At 44.2% G+C, this 24,550-nt stretch overlaps 1 protein-coding gene across 2 annotated transcripts; it reads right to left on the reverse strand.

Moving 5' to 3' along the window:
* Positions 1–2,871: 2,871 nt before the first annotated feature.
* On the reverse strand, positions 2,872–23,180 carry capn15 (calpain 15). 2 transcript variants are annotated; one of them, XM_017480975.3, is made up of 12 exons: positions 22,763–23,180; positions 9,782–11,138; positions 9,293–9,501; positions 8,971–9,154; positions 8,156–8,379; positions 7,897–8,022; positions 7,259–7,411; positions 6,751–6,912; positions 5,837–6,051; positions 3,898–4,061; positions 3,609–3,787; positions 2,872–3,351 (listed from the first exon to the last, which is right to left on the reverse strand). In XM_017480975.3, the coding sequence occupies exons 2-12, from the start codon at positions 11,114–11,116 to the stop codon at positions 3,174–3,176; spliced, it is 3,129 nt and encodes a 1,042-aa protein (XP_017336464.2). In that variant the 5' UTR covers positions 11,117–11,138; positions 22,763–23,180; the 3' UTR covers positions 2,872–3,173. The 2 variants fall into 2 exon arrangements, with proteins under 2 accessions (XP_017336464.2, XP_017336388.2); XM_017480899.3 differs by lacking the exon at positions 22,763–23,180 and adding an exon at positions 14,494–14,828.
* Between the last annotated feature and the right edge of the window lie 1,370 nt (positions 23,181–24,550).

Raw genomic sequence — 24,550 nt, forward strand, 5'->3', positions numbered from 1 at the left:
GCAGTTGCATGAGTGCCATCTACAGGTTCAATGAAGAAATTCATGCAAAACATACACAGACACAGACAAATTTATTTCTGAATTCGAGACTGGTGCGCAGTACATCAGTGCTGAAGACCAGTGGTCACCAACCCTCTTCCTGGAGATCTTCCTTCCTGCAGATTTCATCTCCAACCAAAACCTAACACCTGGTTTAGTCGATCAAGAACTTCTTAAGGTAATGATTAGATGGTCAGGTGGGCACCATTATGGTTGGAGCTAAAGTCTTCTGGAAGGAAGATCTCCAGGAATAGGGTTGGTGACCAGTCCTGTTGAGCAACGGTTTAATCTATAATTAATCTGTGTACAGAAAAGTTGATTTTTAACAGTTTATACTTAAACATTGAGTTTCATGGTGTAAATATTAATAACTAAAATGTATATGTGAAACTAACCCAGTGAAACACACTGACAGTATATTTAAATATTTAAATTTCAACTGCCAGCTGATGATGTCAGAGTGGGCGTTACAGCAGCCAACCAATCAGCTTCACTTCAACTCACACACCAATGACTCTGTAGTCAGGGCACTGATCAGGGAGGCGGCTATTTTATGTTCTGCCTCCTTCCAGTGCACTGGAACATTAACTCCCTAAAAAATCCCACAATGCACCACAAAAACCAGGAAGCATCGATGCTCACTATATTCCCTTACTGGAAATGACCATGTTTTCTGAAGCCTCTCAGCTCGAAACAAAATGGAGGACGAACTCTCAGCCAACTTCCGGCTACAAATGTAAGTAGCATGTAGTAATAAATTTATATGACATATAAAACTTATATATTTTTACATTTTTAATTTTTGGGGATGTTTTACAACGCAAGTACGTAGTCATGTCCCCAGAAAGATCGAGACACACCCAACATAAGTGTGGACGTTGTAACAGGGATTCAAAAAGTGAAGCAAAAATGTCTGAGGCCCTCTAGTGGCTGGCTGCAGTACAACGTTTAACCCCAGACTTAAATTTTAAATTACTTCTACACAAATTATTTGGTGGAATAGTGTTCTGTCATTTCAGTGGACCCTGATCCACCGTCCAGTCCAGCCTCATGAACACACACACACACACACACACACACACACACACACACACACACACACACAAGGTTCTGGACAGTTCTGTAGCAAGTCATGTCTAAATTTAGTACTGCACTAAACTGTTTGAACAGACCCTCAGTGGGGAATTCCCTGCGGTTTCTTCAGTATGTTGCTCACTTTAATGTCTATGCTAGCTTATTATACTGATATAACTAGCAAACCAAAAAAAAGCTTCAGAAACACAATGGAGACACACACACACCCACAGTATTTCCTTTAGTGAAAGAACATCTAATTTGCATATTCAGTAATAAGTTTTTTTTATTAACAATGATCATTTACAGCTTTACACATTATATTTCATATTTTATTTATATTTGTATGCATTTAGTCTAGTGTTTAAACCCCACCGCCTAAGCTATAAACCCCGCCCACACCGCTGTGATGTCCAGCCCCATGTATGCAAGACCAGCCTATAAATCCTGAATTCTGTCCTCACAGCAATGCGCCACACCCATACCCCTGTAAACCCCACCCCTACACATACAAGCCCCACCCCCACAGCAGTAAGCCCACTCTGTTAGATTAAAAATCTTTATTTGGTCCTGTGGAACCTGAGATAGGGAACCAAGCGTACAGAGTTCATCCTGATCTACCAGCACGCACACACACACACACACACACACACACACACGCACACGCACACACACACACACAGAGATGAAGAACAGAGAGGGAGTGTGTGTGTGTTTAAGGGGACAAAATAAGTGTGTCCAGAGGAAAATGCTTGCATGTTTAGCTTGTATGTGTCTATGAGGTAGGATGAGAGTGTACATGGTCAGTATTACTGAGTACACCATGGAGAGAGAGTATGATATGTCTGTTCATAAGGAGGAACAATAACGTGTGTATAAATATAGTGAGGACCCTGGGTATATTATATATATATATATATATATATATATATATATATATATATATATATATATATATATATATATATATATATATATATATATATATATATATATAGTGTGTGTGTGTGCACCAGCAGAGGGCACTACTGACCTGAATATATTAAACATGTAAAAAAGGACAGATCAAAAGAAACCATGGCAACATCCATCTGACCAATCAGAGCACTCCATTCCTCACCGTCATTTTGTGCTTTTCTCACCCCCTCTACTTTATCACCGATAAATTAGCACAAACACACATACACACACACACACACACACACTGTTCCAATACTGCTTTCAGCACTGCCTTGTTGACTTCCGCTTAATGACTAAAGTGTGCTTCACCTATAACTCTAACCCATATGTGAGTTACATCACGTAAACTGGCTAGCAAGCTAACTTGTTAAAGTTAAAACATAATAAAGCTAACCTGCTTGCTAATTAACAGCAAGCAGATTATAAAGTATCAACATTTTCCCTAATGACTCAACTTAAAACAGGCACACACTCCATACTAGATTGCTTATTACCTAGCATTAGCTAACTAGCCATCTTGCTGACTAATTAGTATGCTAACTATCTGCAACAAACTCCTAAGTTTGTGTCATGTATGACAAGGACTAGCGAGTGTGCTAACTAACTAGCTGGTAACTAGCATCGGATAGAGAGATGGGGACCAAGTCGTCAAGGGCTAGTGAATGGAACACAGCCATGGTTTCTACATGCTAGCATCACAGACACATTCAATTCAAGTATTTCTCCCACAGGCTCCCTGATTGGTTGTGGCAAATTAAGCCCCACCCATATATGCTAATGAGAGCACATGACACAAAAGAAAATAAAAGACATTTAATTGGGTATTTAGACAGCCTGACACGCAGATATAAAAACGAAGGAGATGCTCGGACTTCCTGCAGGTTTGGCTCACACACACACACACACACACACACACACACACACACACACACACACAGTGTGTATCAGTAATGGCGGTATCCTTGAGCTCATGTCCGTCCTTGTGTGTGTGTACGTGTGTGTTGCGTTTGGCTCCAGGAGCAGTCGTATGATTGGATTGGCTCAGTAGTTCCGCTATGCTCCGCCCCTCATGAGTGTGTGTGGGCATATGTGGGCGTGTGTCAGAGTGGGCGGGGCTTGTGCAGTCCCTCTGTATCAGGTGTGAGCTGTGGCGAGTGTGTGGCTTTAGTGGGAGTCCAGTCGCCCAGATTGGCCTGCGCTGCTTTACGGTGAGCCAGACGGTGTGTGATGGAGAACCCAGCGTTCCCTTCCAACTGAGAGAGAACCACCAGAACCTGCCTGTGGAACGAACACACACACACACACACACACACACACAAATAAACACATGTAGTACACAAAGTCAAACACCAGATGGCAGTGTTGTCACAAATCGCTACATCTTCATCTCCATAGTTGTCTTCTGTCCTGTCTCTCCATCCATCTGGTCTCTCAACATGTTTCTATCCCTGTCACTCATCCTGTGTCTCTCAGAATGCAGCGTGTGTGTGTGTGTGTGTGTGTGTGTGTGTGTGTGTGTGTGTGTGTGTGTGTACCTGTGTAGTGGTGGAACACTGTCTATAGTCTTCAGGCTGCCGCGTGTCGATACCACATTAAAGCTGTCTGTGCAGTCACATGACACGTGCAAGTGGAACTTCGGGTGTCGGTTCTCCACGACGACGATAAGCCCCGCCCACCCATGAGTGAGATAATAACACGTCATACCCTCACGGCCCTGAGAACAGGACAAGTGGAGTGAGAAAGAGAAGAAGAGATGTTTAAACGGTTTTTCAAAGTGGAAGTGTGTGTGTGAAAGTGTGTGTGTACATATGTACGCGTGTGTACCTCGTGTCTCTCTCCTTTATTCTCCGTCAGCAGTATAATGGCGTCGGCGAGCGTGGTTGCCGTGGCCTCGACCTGCTCCACCATCACCTGTCTGGAGCTGTAGATGGCCAAAATGAAGCCCGGAGAATCAGGACACGCCCGAGGGGGGGCAGTGGGGCTCGACACTGAAAACACACACACACACACACACACACACACACACACACAGGGACACACCAAAAACACACACACATTAAAATAAACAGTCTCCACAGAGTTGAGAGAGAACGACAGAAAGAGAGACAGACATGATGTAACGTAGTAAACCAGGACATGTCAGACTGGCCCGATATAGGTTCTAACCGGCTCGCAGAATGATTTAGGATCACCGTCTTCATTCATTATTCATTATATAACATATACTATATCGTTTAATTTAATGTTCCCTTGATTTATTCTCCACACGTCATTTACACCTCTCTAAAATGTTAAGTTACACAACATCCAAACATCACTCTTACGTGACAAATAATTTGGTTAGTGCTTAAAGGAGATCTATTCACTTTTACATGGTGTGTGAAGAAAAGTGTGTGTCAGCAGTGTGTGTACACACCCACCCTACAGCAGTAAAAATCCACACACTTATATTCCCAATAAATCATAAACACTCATTCATACACTACGGACACTTTGGACACGCCAATCAGCCTACCATGCGTGTGTTTGGACTGGGGGAGGAAACCGGAGTACCCGGAGGAAACCCCCGCAGCACGGGGAGAACATGCAAACTCCGCACACACAGGGCCACGGTGGGAATCGAACCCCGACCCTGGAGGTGCGAACGTGCTCACCACTAAGCCACCGTGCGCCCTCACCTGAGACATATATCTTATAAAAAGGCTTAAAATAGGTCTCCTTTAACGTTTAACTTCTTAAACTTAAATACTGAAGACACATCACTGACGTTGCACTCCTCCGCCATGTTTGCAGGTTGAGTTCAGCCACAAAGCACAAGGAGTTGTGGGTAATATTAGCTGATTCACACTGAAAGAAGAACAGAAACACTAGATCATCCGGGTACATCTGGGGTCCTCATTTCAACATCTCGGACACTATTTAGGACGGATATTACGCCAATTGGGATGCGGCATGTGTCTACAAGAGCTCCTGAAGTACTGAATCTAACAGTACATGCAAAGCACCTGTCTAACTGTATCCTTCATCATACAAACACATCACGAAGGTAAGAAAATCCCTATTAACAGACACGAAGACTCAAGCTAACGCTGCACAGAGAACCAGCACTGCTCGGGAATGCTCTGGAGAATACCTGCAGCGTGGTATTATGAAGCTGCCGTCTCTCTCTGTGCTGCCGAGGTTTTAACAACGCTGACGGAAATGTGTCACAACATACAACACAAGGAGTCTGTTATTCCACTAGAGGGCAGGATGGAGTCATTTTTCATTATATCAAAGCTGAAAACTTTACACTGTCCCCATGTGTCCTTCTAAAAGGGGTGAAGAATGAGAATTGGGTCTAATGGGCTATTGTCTGTAGGTGACTAGTGAAATATAATCCCAACAAGACAGACGGAGAGATAATTATATTAATCCCAGAGGGAAGTTCACACATTACAGCAGCAGCAATTACTCAAATTCAAGGGGGGTGAATACTTATGCAAACAGCTGGGTATTATGGTGAAGTGTCATGTTTTTGGTAATGAATTTCAGTGTGTTGATGTGTTGTGTATGTGAGACATGTTCACTCGGTACCTTTGAGATGAACAGAAGGAAGGTGGTGTGTTATTGGTCACTAAAATGATGTTTTATTTCTGGACCAGTTCCCTCGACATCAGACGAAGGGCAGCGTGGCCCCTTACCTAAAATGAGTTTTAACACCCCTAATGTGTGTGTGTGTGTGTGTGAGTGTGTGTGTGTGTGTGTGTGTGTGTGTGTGTACCTGGTGTTCCCCCGCTGTTCCAGTGGTTAAAGGCACAGCAGACGACGGCGTACTCTCCCGGCTCCAGCATCACGTCACAGCCTACGAACTTCTTCACCGCACGCTTACTGTGAGCCAGCAACCGGCCGAGCGTCAGCTTATTCCCGCTGGAGAACGAGGCCCGGAACACCATGATACACAGATCCAACAGGTGATTATCTGCGGAGTCGGAACGTCTGGGATAGAGAGGGAACACAGAGAAAACCCGGAACACAACGGTCATGCAAATATAACTCAATCATACATCCATAAAATAATACATGTCTATAACATAAAAAAGAAAGAATCAATGGGTAAATAAATACATAAATAAATAAATAAATAAATTAAAACTGAAATAAGTCAATTAATAAAACGTCCACACTGAAAGAAATAACTAAAGCACAAGAGAGAAAGAATTCGTGGGTGAAATTAAAATGGAACAGATCCGTCCCTCCAGGATTTCACCTTTTTATCATTTTTCCAAATTATCACAGATTTTCCACACGAATGTGTGTGTATTGTGTGTATTGTGTGTGTGTATTGTGTGTGTGTAGTGTATTGTGTGTGTGTGTGTGTGTGTGTATTGTGTGTGTAGTGTATTGTGTGTGTATTGTGTGTGTGTAGTGTATTGTGTGCGTAGTGTATTGTGTGTGTAGTGTATTGTGTGTGTATTGTGTGCATGTGTGTGTAGTGTATTGTGTGTGTGTGTAGTGTATTGTGTGTGTAGTGTATTGTGTGTGTATTGTGTGTGTAGTGCATTGTGTGTGTAGTGTATTGTGTGTGTGTGAAGTGTATTGTGTGTGTAGTGTATTGTGTGTGCATTGTGTGTGTAGTGCATTGTGTGTGTGTGTAGTGCATTGTGTGTGTGTGTGTGTGTGTGTGCGTGTGTGTACCTGCTCCCCTCCTGGAACAGAGCGAACTCCAGGGCGGTTCTCTCCAGTACAGTCAGAGCGCTCACTGTGATTGGTCCACTTGCTCTGCTGGGGAACGAACCCTGCACACGCACCTCATGCCAGTCTGAGTGTATCTTACAGATATCCACTGAGTCAAAGTACCTACACACACACACACACACACACACACACACACACACACACACACACACAGAGGGGGTTATAGATACATGTCTGTGCTGTGGGTGTGAATAAAACATGAGCTGTAAGGAGTGGCTGTCTATATTTCAGTCCTGCAGTGTGTGTGTGTGTGTGTGTGTGTGTGTGTGTGTGTGTGTGTGCGCGTGTTATCAACACTGATCAGCAGTTCAGTATCTTAGCGATACCACTAAGTTCATTACATTGTATTTATCAGTAAGTCCTGACATGCACATCACTGATCTAACCTGGACTCTGTTCTGATGAATCAGTAAATCTGATAAATGTTTTAAAAGTACTGATTACTGACTTGATGAAGTCTCCGTACTCCATCCAGAACACTCCCTCGCTGCTGCCGTGAGCCATCAGCTCATGTCTCAAGTGCTGTGGCCAATCAGGCCACTCATCTGACCACGAGCCGTTCCAGGAGAACCTCCCCCATGGGTTCCTCAGACGCAGCAGCCTTGAACAGACACAAAACAATATGAAGACCGGGAAAAACAGCAAGAATACTGTACAACAGATCAATCCAGAATCTTACACTAACTCAGAACCACAGAGTTTGACAAGTACAGCTAGCTAGAACCTTGCAGTATAGAACAATCTGTACCCCTGCAGAACGTTCTAGAAATCTGTGGAATAAATCCCAGAGAACATTGGGGAACAGAATAATCTAGAAGCCTGAAAACTGTAATAATGCAGGATGATGATGAGAATGATCCAGAATCTTATCATACAGAACCAGTTCTAGAACCTTGCACAGCATTACTACATAGGATCTCGCTGAGCAGAAGAACCTATACACCTGCACCACAGAAATCCTCTACAACTGTGCAGAAGAGAACCCCCTGAAGAACATTGGGGGCAGCAGAACAATCTAGAAATGTGCAGAACAAAATCTAGAACATAACTGAATAAAAATGTGTTTTGTGAGTGTGTGTTAGTTACCTGTAGCCTTGAACGTCCCGGACATCCAGGATGGAGTAGGCATGTCGTGGACGGAGCCCCAGAGACTCGTATACGGCATCGTCCACCTTCATGTTCCCGCCACCACATGACGCCCCCATCAGGAAACTGAGTAAGAAATAAACCAATCATAAACAAGATCCAACCATGACAACCAATCACATGGACACTAATGTAACTAGTATATTTTCTGTGTGTTTGTGTGTGTGTGTATATAACATTTGCGTTATATATGTGTTACCCCGCCTCCTTGGAGCTGATCATCTTGGCCCAGATGAGGTCGGTGTCGATGGGTTCCTCCCGCGGGTTGGTGTTGTTCACCTGCAGGTTGAGGCTGTCACATGGAGCTCCAGTCAGAGTGGCCAAACCCTCGATGGCTCGACCGGCCTGCAGCGCAAAATACGAACCATGCAGCTTCGCCAACGCCTTCTCTATCAGAGCCACCCACAACTGTCTCCTCTGGGCCTGGAGAGAGAGAGAGGGGGGGGGGAGAGAGAGAGAGAGAGAGAGAGAGAGAGAGAGAGAGAGAGAGAGAGAGAGAGAGAGAGAGAGAGAGACCGAGACTACTATTATTATTTAAATGTTCTTATTCTAAATGATGGATGGACTGACAGATAAAGGATGGATAGATGAATGGAATGATCCTTGGTTTAATAGCTAGATTGAGGCTTGAATAGATATAGAATACACAGATAGATACCTGGATGGAAACCTGGCTACTTGCTTAGATAGGAGGCTATACAGATGGATAGATACTTGTATGAACATATATATGGTTAGATGGATGGATGGATAACTGGAGCTATGGATGGATGCATGCATAATTGGAGGGATAGCTGAATACTTGGAGAGATGGGTGGATACATAGTTGGTAGGGATAGCTGGATAATTGGAAGGAATAACGGATGGATGGATGGATAATTGGGAGGGATAGCTCAATACTTGGAGGGATGGATGGATGGATAATTACTGTAGATGAGCGGACTTATCATTGCTTTGGAAACACACATGTACACATACACACACACACACACACACACACACGCGTACACACACCTGTGAGAACAGCAGGTATCCGTACTCATCACACGGCAGCATGTCGTCCACCAGCACCGTTGTCCACGTTCCATCTTTACACAGTCGAACCTGATACGCTCCCTCAGGACAGATTGAGCGGGTGATCATCACTCGCTCCACCAGCTCGGGACGCTCCGCTAACACAGCCAATGCACTCAAGAACCTCACGCACACACACACACACACACACACACACACACACACGTGCACACACGAACACACACGCAGTATTGACTCATTATAAATGTAAGGACACTGATTATCATAAACTAATACACACACAGCCTCCTCTGTCTCTTACCAGCAGTTACCCAGAAGCCCTTGTAGGATATCAGATGGGCGGGGCGTTCGGAACACTGACCACTTCACCCCACGATCCTTAAAGTTGTTGCAGTTGATCTCGTGTGGGCGGAGCCACTTTTTGATTCGCTGCTGGACGCTGTCACTCTCCGGGAAGCCCACTGATCTGGGACCAGGAGGAAAACTGTCATCCACGAAGTTCACTGCGTTCTGAAACACACGGAAAACGAACGTTCTCACTGAAAGAACATGTCTTAGTTTGTGTCTTGTGGGCATGTTAGGAGCGTGGCTCATTATTGGACATGCCCATAAAGAATTATTAGTCCATGTTGCTACATGCTACATTACTACTGGACTACTATTAGAAAACAGTTCTGCTGCCAGTTTAACACACTATGATCAGCAGCATGTCGGATAATTTCCATACATCATTTAGTTAAGAGAGTTAATTATAGTGGAGTCCCATATCCACCCCCCATCACACACACACCTCTCTGCAGAAGCTGACAATGTTCTCCCACAGCTCTTTAGCCTCCCCCTCATCTGTTTTCCTCCGCTGTTCCACGTGAACGCTCTCTCTGCGGCGTAGTGCCTTCACCTTTCTGGTTCTCAAGTAGCGTTGAGCTGTGTGACATGCCACACAGTGCTTCACACACACCTCGTTTAGCAGTGTGCATGCTGGACATGCCCACTTCTCCCCTTGCCCTGTTCCTCGAGGTGTGTGTGAGGTCTTTTTAGTGAAGGGCTCAGAGAACCCGTGAAGTTTGGAGGTTCCGCATGCACTGCAGTGTGCCGACCCTGTAGGATTCCGCAACGTGCACTTGGAACATGCCCATGACGTAAAGTCAGGACTTGAGGGTGTGGCTGGAGTGAATCGAACAGATTCACCAAGGACATCGATGACATCTGCACTCGGCCCCGTCCCCTGGCGTGGTCCTCTACATGCATCACAACGTCCTGCTGAAGATACTGAAGGACCAGAAGGAGCCGAGCATCCGGGACATTTCCAAGAAGGTGGGGCTGGATGGTTAGGACTTGGCTCCTCCTCTTCAAGCACACTAAGGCGTTTGATTGGTTCTGAGGAAGGGAGAGGCTTAGGTTTGGAGGCGGGTCCAGTTGAGGGGGAAGTAGGGGGTGGGACTTCGCGTCTGCTGCGAGGAACAGGATTATTTTGCAAAGAGGACAAGGAAGGAGGAAGGAAGTTGGTGTTGTTAGGAGGTGGAGATGGAGTCTGAGAAGGGGCAGGGTTAGGAGGCGAGTCTTCAGTGAGATCAATAAGGACTGCCCCAGCATTTTGTGCAGGAAACCCAGACACTGGCGTCCGGACTTCCGGAACTACCAGTGCCTCGGGTGGGATTTTGGGAAGCGAAAGTTTCCTTGGGCCACCGCAGGCTGAGCATGACATCGCTGTGGGTGTATTCACAAGGGTGCACCGAGGACACGCCCATCCTGATACCACACCCACTTCAGTGTTTCCTACTTCCCCATTAGGCTCAGACTTCTTTATCAAGTCCTCATCCACATGCTGCCGTTTCGGCTCGGAGTTGGAAGTAATGGGTTCTGAGATGGAGGGAGAGGAAGAAGAAGGGGTAGGGCCATTTGTCGAATTGGGTGGTGCCCCACAGACTGAGCACGCCCCTGATGCGCTGTGATTGGTCAGTGTGCAGCGTGGACAGGTCCAGCAGCTGCTGAGGCGCAGAATTCTGTTCAGATCAGGTTTGTTCCGTGGTGCCTCACAGATAGAGCAACGTGGAGACCCCGCCGTGTTTAAGAAGGTACAACGAACGCACGACCAATCAGAACCAAGAACAATGGCCTCCATCATCGACCCGCGGGAGTGAGAGAGACTGAAGGAGAAACAAAAAGAAATAAATTAACTGCTATACTACACCAACAAAACAAATACACACACAAACTAAATGTAAGATTAAGCCAAGAATAGTTCGAAGAGATTCCCCATCAACGCCCACACACTGAGTAAACCCAACAATCCCCAAACTCCAAGCAGGTCCTGCTGAGAGACGATGATCACACACAATCATCAAGAGAAGAGAAACGCTTTAAAAAAACAAATCCGCTTCAAATGTATAAAATCCTCTGAATCCTGCAGAGATGTTCCATCAGCAAAGCCCTCGCTCTTATCTTAATCCTCTTCATAAACTTGTTTAGATCATCACTTAAAACAGCACACACACACACACACACACACACACACACACACACACACACACACACTGTATACCGCAGTCCCAATGCAAACAATCCAAACCTGAATCTTAGACCCGTACACCTCAGTCTCAGGTCTAGAACGGAACAGAAAGGATATACTTTGTGTAATTGATAATCTCTACAGATGTTAGCATCTTATGCTGAATGTGGCATCAAAATGTCAGATTTCTGACAATTACACACATCTTTACCCTCCTACACACATGTTCTAATACGTCGTTGTCTGTGCTTGACAACCACAATGACTGTGTTTACAAGCAAAGAGTTTCACCAATCCGTATGAATTCAGTCTGACTGCAGATTCCTAATGAACTTTTTCATATGGATCCCAAACTAGACCCTCTGGATAATTTGTATTGATTAGACACCTTACATGTAATCAGATCCAAAGTACATGGACACGAAACATGACATTATCTATAAGTATAATAAAGGTTTCCACCACTTCTTTTAATTAAATCTTCTGCATCCTCAGGATTATATTTTATTAAAGTGCTGCATCTGTTCACGGCTATTTTAAATACAAGGTTGAGTCAAATGAAAACCTAAGAGATGTGAGATGAATGAGAGAAACAGACTGCGTGCAGCTGTAATTTATGTGAGTCATCAGCGATCACTCACGCAACTCTCATGGAGTCAGAGGAACATCTATCATTGCTTAATGTCTCAGAGAACATTCAGGAACACAAACAATCAGATGTCATTTTTATTGTAAGTTCTAGTCCAATGAAAATGAGGTGAGGCCATTTCTCAGAAGTGCTCAGATCTAGAGAAATGATCTCCTGTTACACCACAATTCCTGTAGCGCAATCCCACAAGCCAGATTTTGGCCTACTGCTTGTTCCTCCACCTCAGCAATGTTATGTTCCAGTGTGAACACCACGTTGAATGCTGCAGAAGAATATGATTCATATGAAATCGTTCATTCTCCCACCCAAACATTTCCTCAAGAGCTCAGATTCTGCGTTTTTCTCCCTCCATCCATCTCCGAAGACCTGGAATCTAAAGCTGCACCTTCTAATCAATTATAGGACTAGAACAGCACGAGGGCAAAGAAAACGACCAAAGAAACCGAAGCTCAAACGAGTCTACAGTGTCACAGCGTCACGCAACAACCCGAACTTCTGTTCAGTTCTGTGAGAAACACCGAGTGATCTTCCTCAGTATTGATGCAGGTTCAAAATGAGGTTCCTCTCTGCTTCCATTCCACGTGCATCTCCAGACTTCCTGTATACACCAGGGTTTCACACAGCGCTATTCAGAAGTTACGTGAGAGTCACACACTCTGGGGCGGAGTTTATCTAAACAGAGGCGTGTCTGGAGTTACACGCCATTGTGCGCTGGATCAGGTGCTATTCTCTGTGCTGCTGAATAACGAGTGTGGAAGATGTTTTGTTCAATTAAACCAGTGATTAATGTGAGACTTACAGCTAGCACCGCTCCTGCAGAAATATACTAGTGATATACGAGACTCCTGTTAGATTTATTATTTTAACACTCGCCATCTTCCCTTTCACAGATCAACAGATCAGTCCTTTATCTTTCAGTTTTAAATTCTCTCTCGCTGTTATGTTGCCTTGTATTGCATTTCATACAAAACCTGACGTTTCCTTCTACACTAATATTTTCCAGTCCAGGTCTAAAGGGTAGAGTTTGAGTTTAAAGATAGTGATTTAGAACCACACACACACACACACACACACACACACTACAACACCACAGTACTACTCTATTATTCACTAACAACACAAAACACACACGTGGCTGTGCTGGCTGTGATATCGCCTCATGTAGAGACACTTGGCCGAACAGCAGTTAGCACTGACTCTACAATCTCACACACACACACACACACACACACACACACACACACACACACACACACACACACACACACCCCACTATATATAGTAGGATGAGGGCCAGATCTTATGTTGGTGTTAATGATTGGAACTTAGTCTCCAAATGTCCTGCTGTGTGTGTGTGTGTGTGTGTGTGTGTGTGTGTGTGTTTGAGAGAGAGAGAGAGAGAGAGAGAGAGAGAGAGAGAGAGAGAGAGAAACACCAATGAATAAATGCTACAATTTTTTGTTATTACTATTAAATTTAATTCAGAGTGTTCTGCAGCTGTGAAATTCAGTGTGCTAGAACCCTATGCTAAGTATTACACAGCTCTAGAACTTTGTGCTGAAGGTTCTGGAGCTCTAGAACTGTGACCTGAGTTTTAGGCAGTTCTAGAACTTTGTGTTGAAGGTTCTGAAGTTCTAGAGCTCAGAGTCGAACATCCTGCAGTTCTCAGATTCAATACCAAGCATTCTGCAGTGTTAGAACTTTAAACTGTGTGTTCTACGGCTCTGGAACTCCAAGCTGAACATGCTGCAGAGTTCATTTTTAGTAAATACTACCATACTAAACACACACACACACACACACACACACACACACACAGAATGGTACAGTGTGTGAATAAATAATGCTCAGTCTCTCCAGGTGAAAGATCAATACAGTGGTGCCAGTTTGATTCAGCAAAATACTTCTTCCTCCATCATCTTCCTCACAATCAGCCTAAATACACCACATGGCCAAAAGTAAGTGCACCCCTGATCATGACACCCATATGTGGTTTTTCCCCAAACTGTTACCACAAAGTCTGAAGCACACAGTTGTATAGAGCATCTCTGTACGCTGTAGCGTTATAGTTTCCCTTCACTGGAACTAAGAGGAACCCAAACACTGTTCCAGCGAGACACACAGTGCACAAAGCGAGCTACATGAAGACGTGGTGTGTGAAGGTTGGAAGGAGGTAGTAGAACTCGAGTTTCCTGCACAGAACCCTGACCTCAACCCCACTGAACACCTTTGGGATGAACTGGAACTGGAGTCTCCTCACATCATCAACAGCACCTGACCTCAACCTCACTAACACCGCCCCAACATCCCAATATGTTTGTGTGTGTGTGATGGTGTGTGTTACCTGCGCGGGCGGTGGTGTGTGTGATGGTGTGTGTGTTCTCGGCTCCCCCACACTGGGCTGCTGTGACTGTTCCGTATCCAGCCCACAGGCGGCGTCGCTGGGTATGACGACCTGCTGAACCCGTGCTCAGGCTCCGCCTCTGTCGTCAACGATGACGCCGAGCTCCCCATTGCCACAACAGGCCCCTCCCCCTCCCCACACACACCTCGGAGAGTAATAGTCAAGTGTTTTCAGCCAGCACCTCAATCAGTCCTGTTCTATCAGTCTCCATTTCACCCACACACACACTCAGTGCGGAGTCACAGAACTCAACATGGCTGCCACGCCAATGCTCCAGCAGATCCAGTGCACAAGGTAATGTCCCAGAATTCTGTGCTGTTCCTTGTGATGTTCCCAATTCCTGTTTGTTTAGAGTAGAGAGAGTGGGACAGCACTGATCCTGAGAGAGCGCTCCTTCACCTCACCTCTCTCACACACAGTCCAGAACACCACCTGTCTAAAGCTGTATGTTTCTGCCTGTTATAGTTGTGTTATGGACTCGAAGAACACTACAGCTCTCTCTCTGTGTGTGTGTGTGTGTGTGTGTGTGTGAGTGAGTGAATGTATGTGTGTGTGTGTGTGTGTGTGTGTGTGTGTGTGAGAGAGAGAGAGAGAGAGAGAGAGAGAGAGAGAGAGAGAGAGAGAGAGAGAGAGTGTAAGTGATGCTGCAGCTGCTTTGGGGATTACATTCCCACATCACATTCCAACTTGACACACACACACACACACACACACACACACACATACAACTAGAAGTGCGCGTGAAGCGGTGTGCCTATGGTTAGGTGTGTGTTACTGTGTGTTACTTGTACTTGTGTGTGTGTGTGTGTGTGTTGCTGAGTCTGTCCCAGATTTCCGTTACTGTGTGTTTATAATCCCTCCTCTGTTGTCTCGCGCTGCTGTGTCCCGGTTACTGCCGTCTTCTTCTTCGCGCTTCCGGGTTTAATGGGAGGGCTCGTGCTCGTCCGTTTTTAAAAAGGAAGGAAAATCAAAGTTTCCGACCGTTAAACACCGCAGTGTTGTTTATAACCGTTTAAACCTGAAACTAAACATAAAATAATAATGTTGACACGGTCTCTGGCAGCGCGTCTCTCGCCTCTCAGTCGCGCGCGCTCGCGTTATGTAGATATTATTATGAGCACCCGGGCCTTTGAAGCTCGAGCGCGTGCGCTACCCTTATCCCCTTCTCTCGCGCTGGCTGACTGCAAACCGGCGAATCGAATAAACAGCGCGCGTGCTGAATAAGCCGCCTCGCGCGCTCCTACTCCTACAACGGAAATCCTGAGGATGATGATGGAGTCCCACACGAAGGTTTCCGGTAATCCTGTAAGCAGTGACCTGTCCGCATGCAGCAGGAGCAGCGCGCGCCGCACCGGGTTTATCCTCATACAGCTGCTGCAGCAGCGCGAGCTCCCTCACCCTCACTACACCACACACTGCACATCCTCGGTGTGTGTGTGCGCGCGCACTGTATGTGTGTGTTTATGCAGAGTGTGTATCCTTGTTTTTCTTTCTATGAGCTTGCATGCGCGCGCTCTCTCTCTGATCTGGATTATTGCGAGTCAGCAGCGCGCATGCGCAAACAAACTCATTCTTCCAAACCAGCCGGGATCTTGTTCAATAAATCGGTTGCTCCTCCCACCAACATACACACGCGCGCGCACGTAATCATTTTAGTGACGTCAGAATGTCAGATCCAGGGATGGGAAGGTTACTTTAAAAATATATTCCCTTACAGTTGAATATTACTTTTTAAAAAATATCAGTAACGTAATCCAAGTCTCACAATGTGAAAGTAATGTAATCTGATTATTTGTGGATTACTTCAAGGTCACGTGTAAATAAAGTCAAGAGAAAAGCAGTATGATCTAATATACTTTTATTTAGAGCTTAAAACATGTTCAATGTTTGGATTTGTTTTAATAAAATAAATAAATAAAAGATCACTGTTCCTGATGCGGGTAACATTGCACCATATTCTGCTTTTACTCCTTTCCTTTTTTGTGTCTTAATTAGCGTTCAGAACAGTGTTACTATGAATACAGAGTTTAATACACTGGAAAAGACACACTATTAGCACCATATAAATTAATATAAATAAATAAAATTGGGTTCACTCTGCCCACACTTCACATTTTTTCCCACATTCTTTTGAATGTATATGAAATAAAATAAAACATCAGACACTGCGAGTGAACCTTCTGCGTCATTTACACATTTGAATGGCCATGTAATGTAAGGAGTGCGATAAGATAAGATTAAAAATGACCTTATATGGTCATGGGCGTTGTTTCGACTCAGGACAGCTTCATTCGCTGCTATTGTAGCATAACTGTTCAACACCGAATACATCGCTTCACCTTCACGCGCTCGTTGAAAGGAGGATAACGGTCGAGAGGCAGGAATTTGCCCAATAGTTGCTGCAAGTTTTTTTTTATAATCGACCAATCGGTATGCGAGGAGGCGGGACTTACTGAGAGGGTTAAAGCAATGCACACGTGATGCAGTATTAGACCATAAACACATCATAATGAAACTAAAGCAGAAATCCCGGACATTTTCTCATATTTAGGTCTGAAAAAGAGGACTTACTGTCCCCTAACAAAAACATTTCAGAGAACAATCTGTGTTCATTTCTACCAAATTAACTTTCTGAGAAATTTATTAGTGCATGCTCCAGGAGGTTCTCATGTGAGTCACGACTGGCAAGAGAGAACCAGAACTAGAATCAAACAGCTGTGTGTATACTGGTGTGTCAAAAGATTCATTTCTTTAGTTTTAAATATAGAAAACTGTAATCCTGATAATATTCCCATTTTCACTAAACGTACCTGTAACCTGATGACTTTGTTCTGTAACGGATTACAGCTATGGGTTTTATCCTGATTACGTAACGCTGTTACACGTATTCCGTTATTCCCCAAACCTGCTCACAACACATAGATCCAACACTAATCTCACACACGCACACACACACGGAAAGCTACACTGTATCAGTAGAATGTTTTTTTTCCCCATATTATATTGAATAATTATTAAAGCTGATGGATGCAAACCAGTGGGTGAAACACACACAGACGCATGCACACACACACACACACACACACGTATAAAAACACAAACACACCAAACACAATTTTCTATTTAAAACAACTTCACAACTAGGTAAAGATACAAACACAACTGAAAGCCCTACATGCACATTATCTTAAAGCCATCATATCAGTACGAGTTCTGTCACATCCCACACCCGAGAGGCGGAACCACAACCGCATCATCTCACCTACACAACTCCACACATCACCGGACTGACAACTACACAATCACACAAACTACGCACACATCACACCATACAGCAGGAGCCAGTTAACAATGTCACCCTGGTCAGGAATGTCTTCTGTGTCAGAAGCTGCTTTCATTTTACACTGGAGCTACAAGGCTAATATAAGTTCCCAGGCCGGTGGCGGGGTTCGGACAGAAAGTTCCCGGGCCGTGGCAGGGTTCGGACAGTAAGCTCCCGGGCCATGGCGTGGTTTGGGCAGAAAGTTCCCGGGCCGTGGCGGGGCGGGGTTTGGACAGAAAGTTCCCGGCCCGTGGCGGGGCAGGGTTCGGACAGAAAGTTCCCGGCCCGTGGCGGGGTTTGGACAGAAAGTTCCCGGGCCGTGGCGGGGCGGGGTTTGGACAGAAAGTTCCCGGCCCGTGGCGGGGTTTGGACAGAAAGTTCCCAGGCCGTGGTGGGGTTCAGACAAACAGGAAGGTTTAATGAAAATGTTCTCACATGGTACAGCTGGTCAAGATTGTATTGAAAATAGAATTAGTGGGATCACTGCATCTCTAATTTAGAGTTTAGTTCTACATGTTGGATCATGTCCTAACAGAACACAGAACACTCTCAAAACTCAAAACGAATTTGGAAAACAAAAGTAACCACACCTTAAGAACACATGACATCATCATCACCTGCAATATAGATATGATTCAGAGACAGAAACTACCAACCACAAATCAGAGGAAACTACATAATATTTTCTGTCACAACAACAACAACAACAACAACAACAACACACACACACACACACACACACACACACACACACACACACAGAGAGAACAACCACACAATTTCTCGGAGACTTGCTTCACAAATACCAGAAAACCATCCTAACTGGTCTGACAGGTAGTAACCTATCTACACACACACACACACACACACACACACACACACACACACACTTTTTACATGAGTCAGAGAGAAAAGACGTATGCAATGTCTGTCATTACACGCATGGTGAATAAGAATCTCATTTTTATTTCTCACACACACACACACACACACACACACACACACACACACACACACACACACGTGTCTGTGTTATAAATCAACAGTAGCCTTTTCTTAGTCAATTCATTGTAATGTTTTGCATACAGAGATGTCAGACACACTGCAATTCCAGTTATTCCTCATTCACCTCTTTATTATTTACATAATATAATTATCTTACACTAAATATTTTATTCTATTATCACACTAACACACTACAACACACTCCAACACACACGCACTCCAACACACACTGTACCACAAAAACACACTCCAACACACATTGTACCACACAAACACACTCCAACACACACGCACTCCAACACACACTGTACCACAAAAACACACTCCAACACACACGCACTCCAACACACACTGTACCACACAAACACACTCCAACACACACTGTAACACACACACTGTAACACAAACACACTCCAACACACACTGTAACACAAACACACTCCAACACACACTGTAACACAAACACACTCCAACACACACTGTAACACACACACTGTAACACAAACACACTCCAACACACACTGTACCACACAAACACACTCCAACACACACTGTACCACACAAACACACTCCAACACACACTGTAACACACAAACACACTCCAACACACACTGTACCACACAAACACACTCCAACACACAAACACACTCCAACACACACTGTAACACAAACACACTCCAACACACACTGTACCACACAAACACACTCCAACACACACTGTAACACAAACACACTCCAACACACACTGTAACACAAACACACTCCAACACACACTGTAACACACAAACACACTCCAACACACACTGTACCACACAAACACACTCCAACACACAAACACACTCCAAAACACACTGTAACACAAACACACTCCAACACACACTGTACCACACAAACACACTCCAACACACACTGTAACACAAACACACTCCAAAACACACTGTAACGCACAAACACACTCCAACACACACTGTAACACAAACACACTCCAACACACACTGTACCACACAAACACACTCCAACACACACTGTACCACACAAACACACTCCAACACACACTGTACCACACAAACACACTCCAACACACACTGTACCACACAAACACACTCCAACACACACTGTAACACAAACACACTCCAACACATACTGTAACACAAACACACTCCAACACACACTAACACACAAACACACTCCAACACACACTGTACCACACAAACACACTCCAACACACACTGTACCACACAAACACACTCCAACACACACTGTACCACACAAACACACTCCAACACACAAACACACTCCAACACACACTGTACCACACAAACACACTCCAACACACACTGTACCACACAAACACACTCCAACACACACTGTAACACAAACACACTCCAACACATACTGTAACACAAACACACTCCAACACACACTGTACCACACAAACACACTCCAACACACACTGTACCACACAAACACACTCCAACACACACTGTACCACACAAACACACTCCAACACACACTGTAACACAAACACACTCCAACACATACTGTAACACAAACACACTCCAACACACACTAACACACAAACACACTCCAACACACACTGTACCACACAAACACACTCCAACACACACTGTACCACACAAACACACTCCAACACACACTGTACCACACAAACACACTCCAACACACAAACACACTCCAACACACACTGTAACACAAACACACTCCAACACACACTGTAATGCACAAACACACTCCAAAACACACTAACACACAAACACACTCCAACACACACTGTACCACACAAACACACTCCAACACACACTGTACCACACAAACACACTCCAACACACACTGTACCACACAAACACACTCCAACACACACTGTACCACACAAACACACTCCAACACACACTGTACCACACAAACACACTCCAACACACACTGTACCACACAAACACACTCCAACACACAAACACACTCCAACACACACTGTAACACAAACACACTCCAACACATACTGTAACACAAACACACTCCAACACACAAACACACTCCAAAACACACTAACACACAAACACACTCCAACACACACTGTACCACACAAACACACACTGTACCACACAAACACACTCCAACACATACTGTAACACAAACACACTCCAAAACACACTAACACACAAACACACTCCAACACACACTGTAATGCACAAACACACTCCAATACACACTGTACCACACAAACACACACTGTACCACACAAACACACTCCAACACACACTGTAACACAAACACACTCCAACACACACTGTAACACACACACTCCAACACACACTGTAATGCACAAACACACTCCAAAACACATTGTAACACACAAACACACTCCAACACACACTGCACCACACAAACACACTCCAACACACACTGTAACACAAACACACTCCAACACACACACACACACACACACTCCAACACACACTGTAACACAAACACACTCCAACACACACTGTACCACACAAACACACTCCAACACACACTGTAACACACACACACTCCAACACACAAACACACTCCAACACACACTGTAACACACACACACTCCAACACACACTGTAATGCACAAACGCACTCCAACACACACTGTACCACACAAACACACTCCAACACACAAACACACTCCAACACACACTGTACCACACAAACACACTCCAACACACACTGTAACACAAACACACTCCAACACACACTGTACCACACAAACACACTCCAACACACACTGTAACACAAACACACTCCAACACACCCTGTAACACAAACACACTTCAACACACACTATAACACAAACACACTCCAAAACACACTGTACCACACAAACACACTCCAACACACACACACTCCAAAACATACTGTACAACACTCTGAAACAAACTGTAACACACTGTACCACACTCAAACACACTAACACACACTGTACAACACTCTGAAACACACTACCACACCGCACAACACACTGTACAACACTCTGAAACACACTACCACACACTGTACAACACTCTGAAACACACTACCACACCGCACAACACACTGTACAACACTCTGAAACACACTACCACACCGCACAACACACTGTACAACACTCTGAAACACACTACCACACCGCACAACACACTGTACAACACTCTGAAACACACTACCACACACTGTACAACACTCTGAAACACACTACCACACACTGTACCACACTATACCATGCTCTGGTACACACAACCACACACTACAACACTCTGAAACACACTACCACACACTTTGACACTAAAATAAACACTAACGCACTGAAAACACACTACAAAACACACTAAAACACAATTTGAAGCAAAAAACAAACAAAAAAAAAACACTGAAAACACACTACAAGACAGTCTACAACACACTAACACATTATAAAACAGTCTACAACACACTGTAACACACTATAAAATAGTCTACAACACACTGTAACACACTATAAAATAGTCTACAACACACTGTAACACACTATAAGACAGTCTACAACACACTGTAACACACTATAAAATAGTCTACAACACACTGTAACACACTATAAGACAGTCTACAACACACTGTAACACACTATAAAATAGTCTACAACACACTGTAACACACTATAAAATAGTCTACAACACACTGTAACACACTATAAGACAGTCTACAACACACTTTGAAGCTAAAACCCCACTACGACTGAAGGACAGATGATGACACACGGTGACACAGACTGAAACCCAGAATAAAGAGGCCAGTAATCGGTAATCTATGGACAGTTTCGGTGAAACCGGTGTGTTTGTTCAGGTTCCTGAAGCAGAGAGACCCCCTCAGTACACTTACCGGGACAGGGACGAGGCGATACACACTTCCTGTGCTTTATTTGGGGTTATTTGAGTTTATAAGGCGACTCCTCTCCGGGATAAAGTCTGTGCTCCTCCGTCACCCAGTAAAACCCCTCCGGTGTGGAGCTCCAGTCCTCCGGGTGAGCGCTGAGCGGCGGTCAGTCCTCATGTCTCTGCGGGCTTCTCCTCACTCTTCACGGGCATGCTGAGACCTGCCGCCTCGCGGAGCTTCACAAACCCCAGATCTCTCAGCGGAGGATTAGTTCTCTTTGTTAAAAACACTTCAGGAGCCTGTCAGGTTCCTCCGCGGACAGTTTCAGAACAGAAACAGAAAGAAGACAATAAACCGAAGGCTGCGCGAACACTCGGCAGGAAGCGGCTCTCGCGCGGATTGTGCGTAAACACCGTTAGAGAATACGGACACAGCGGACGCCGTTTCCCACAATGCAACTCGGTGTTCGGGACGGATACATACCCGGATGTGGTTACCGCGGGCCACGCACTGTAACACACACTCACTTAATAACACATTGTATCTCACACTGTAACACACAATCGCTTAACACACTGTATCACACACTCACTTAATAACACACTGTATCACACACTTACTTAATAACTCACTGTATCACACACTTACTTAATAACTCACTGTATCACACACTTACTTAATAACACACTGTATCACACACTCACTTAATAACACACTGTATCACACACTCACTTAATAACACACTGTATCACACACTCACTTAATAACACACTGTATCACACACTTACTTAATAACACACTGTATCACACACTTACTTAATAACACACTGTATCACACACTCACTTAATAACACACTGTATCACACACTTACTTAATAACACACTGTATCACACACTTACTTAATAACACACTGTGACACACACTCAATAACACACTGTAACACACACTCACTTAATAACACACTGTATCACACACTTACTTAATAACACACTGTGACACACACTCACTTAATAACACACTGTATCACACACTCACTTAATAACACACTGTATCACACACTTACTTAATAACACACTGTATCACACACTTACTTAATAACACACTGTATCACACACTCACTTAATAACACACTGTATCACACACTTACTTAATAACACACTGTATCACACACTTACTTAATAACACACTGTGACACACACTCAATAACACACTGTAACACACACTCACTTAATAACACACTGTATCACACACTCACTTAATAACACACTGTGACACACACTCACTTAATAACACACTGTATCACACACTCACTTAATAACACACTGTATCACACACTTACTTAATAACACACTGTGACACACACTCACTTAATAACACACTGTATCACACACTCACTTAATAACACACTGTATCACACACTTACTTAATAACACACTGTATCACACACTTACTTAATAACACACTGTATCACACACTCACTTAATAACACACTGTATCACACACTCACTTAATAACACACTGTGACACACACTCACTTAATAACACACTGTATCACACACTTACTTAATAACACACTGTATCACACACTTACTTAATAACACACTGTATCACACACTTACTTAATAACACACTGTATCACACACTTACTTAATAACACACTGTATCACACACTTACTTAATAACACACTGTGACACACACTCAATAACACACTGTAACACACACTCACTTAATAACACACTGTATCACACACTTACTTAATAACACACTGTATCACACACTTACTTAATAACAC

Source organism: Ictalurus punctatus, chromosome 1 (assembly GCF_001660625.3).
Source record: "Ictalurus punctatus breed USDA103 chromosome 1, Coco_2.0, whole genome shotgun sequence".
Classification (NCBI taxonomy): Eukaryota; Metazoa; Chordata; class Actinopteri; order Siluriformes; family Ictaluridae; genus Ictalurus; species Ictalurus punctatus.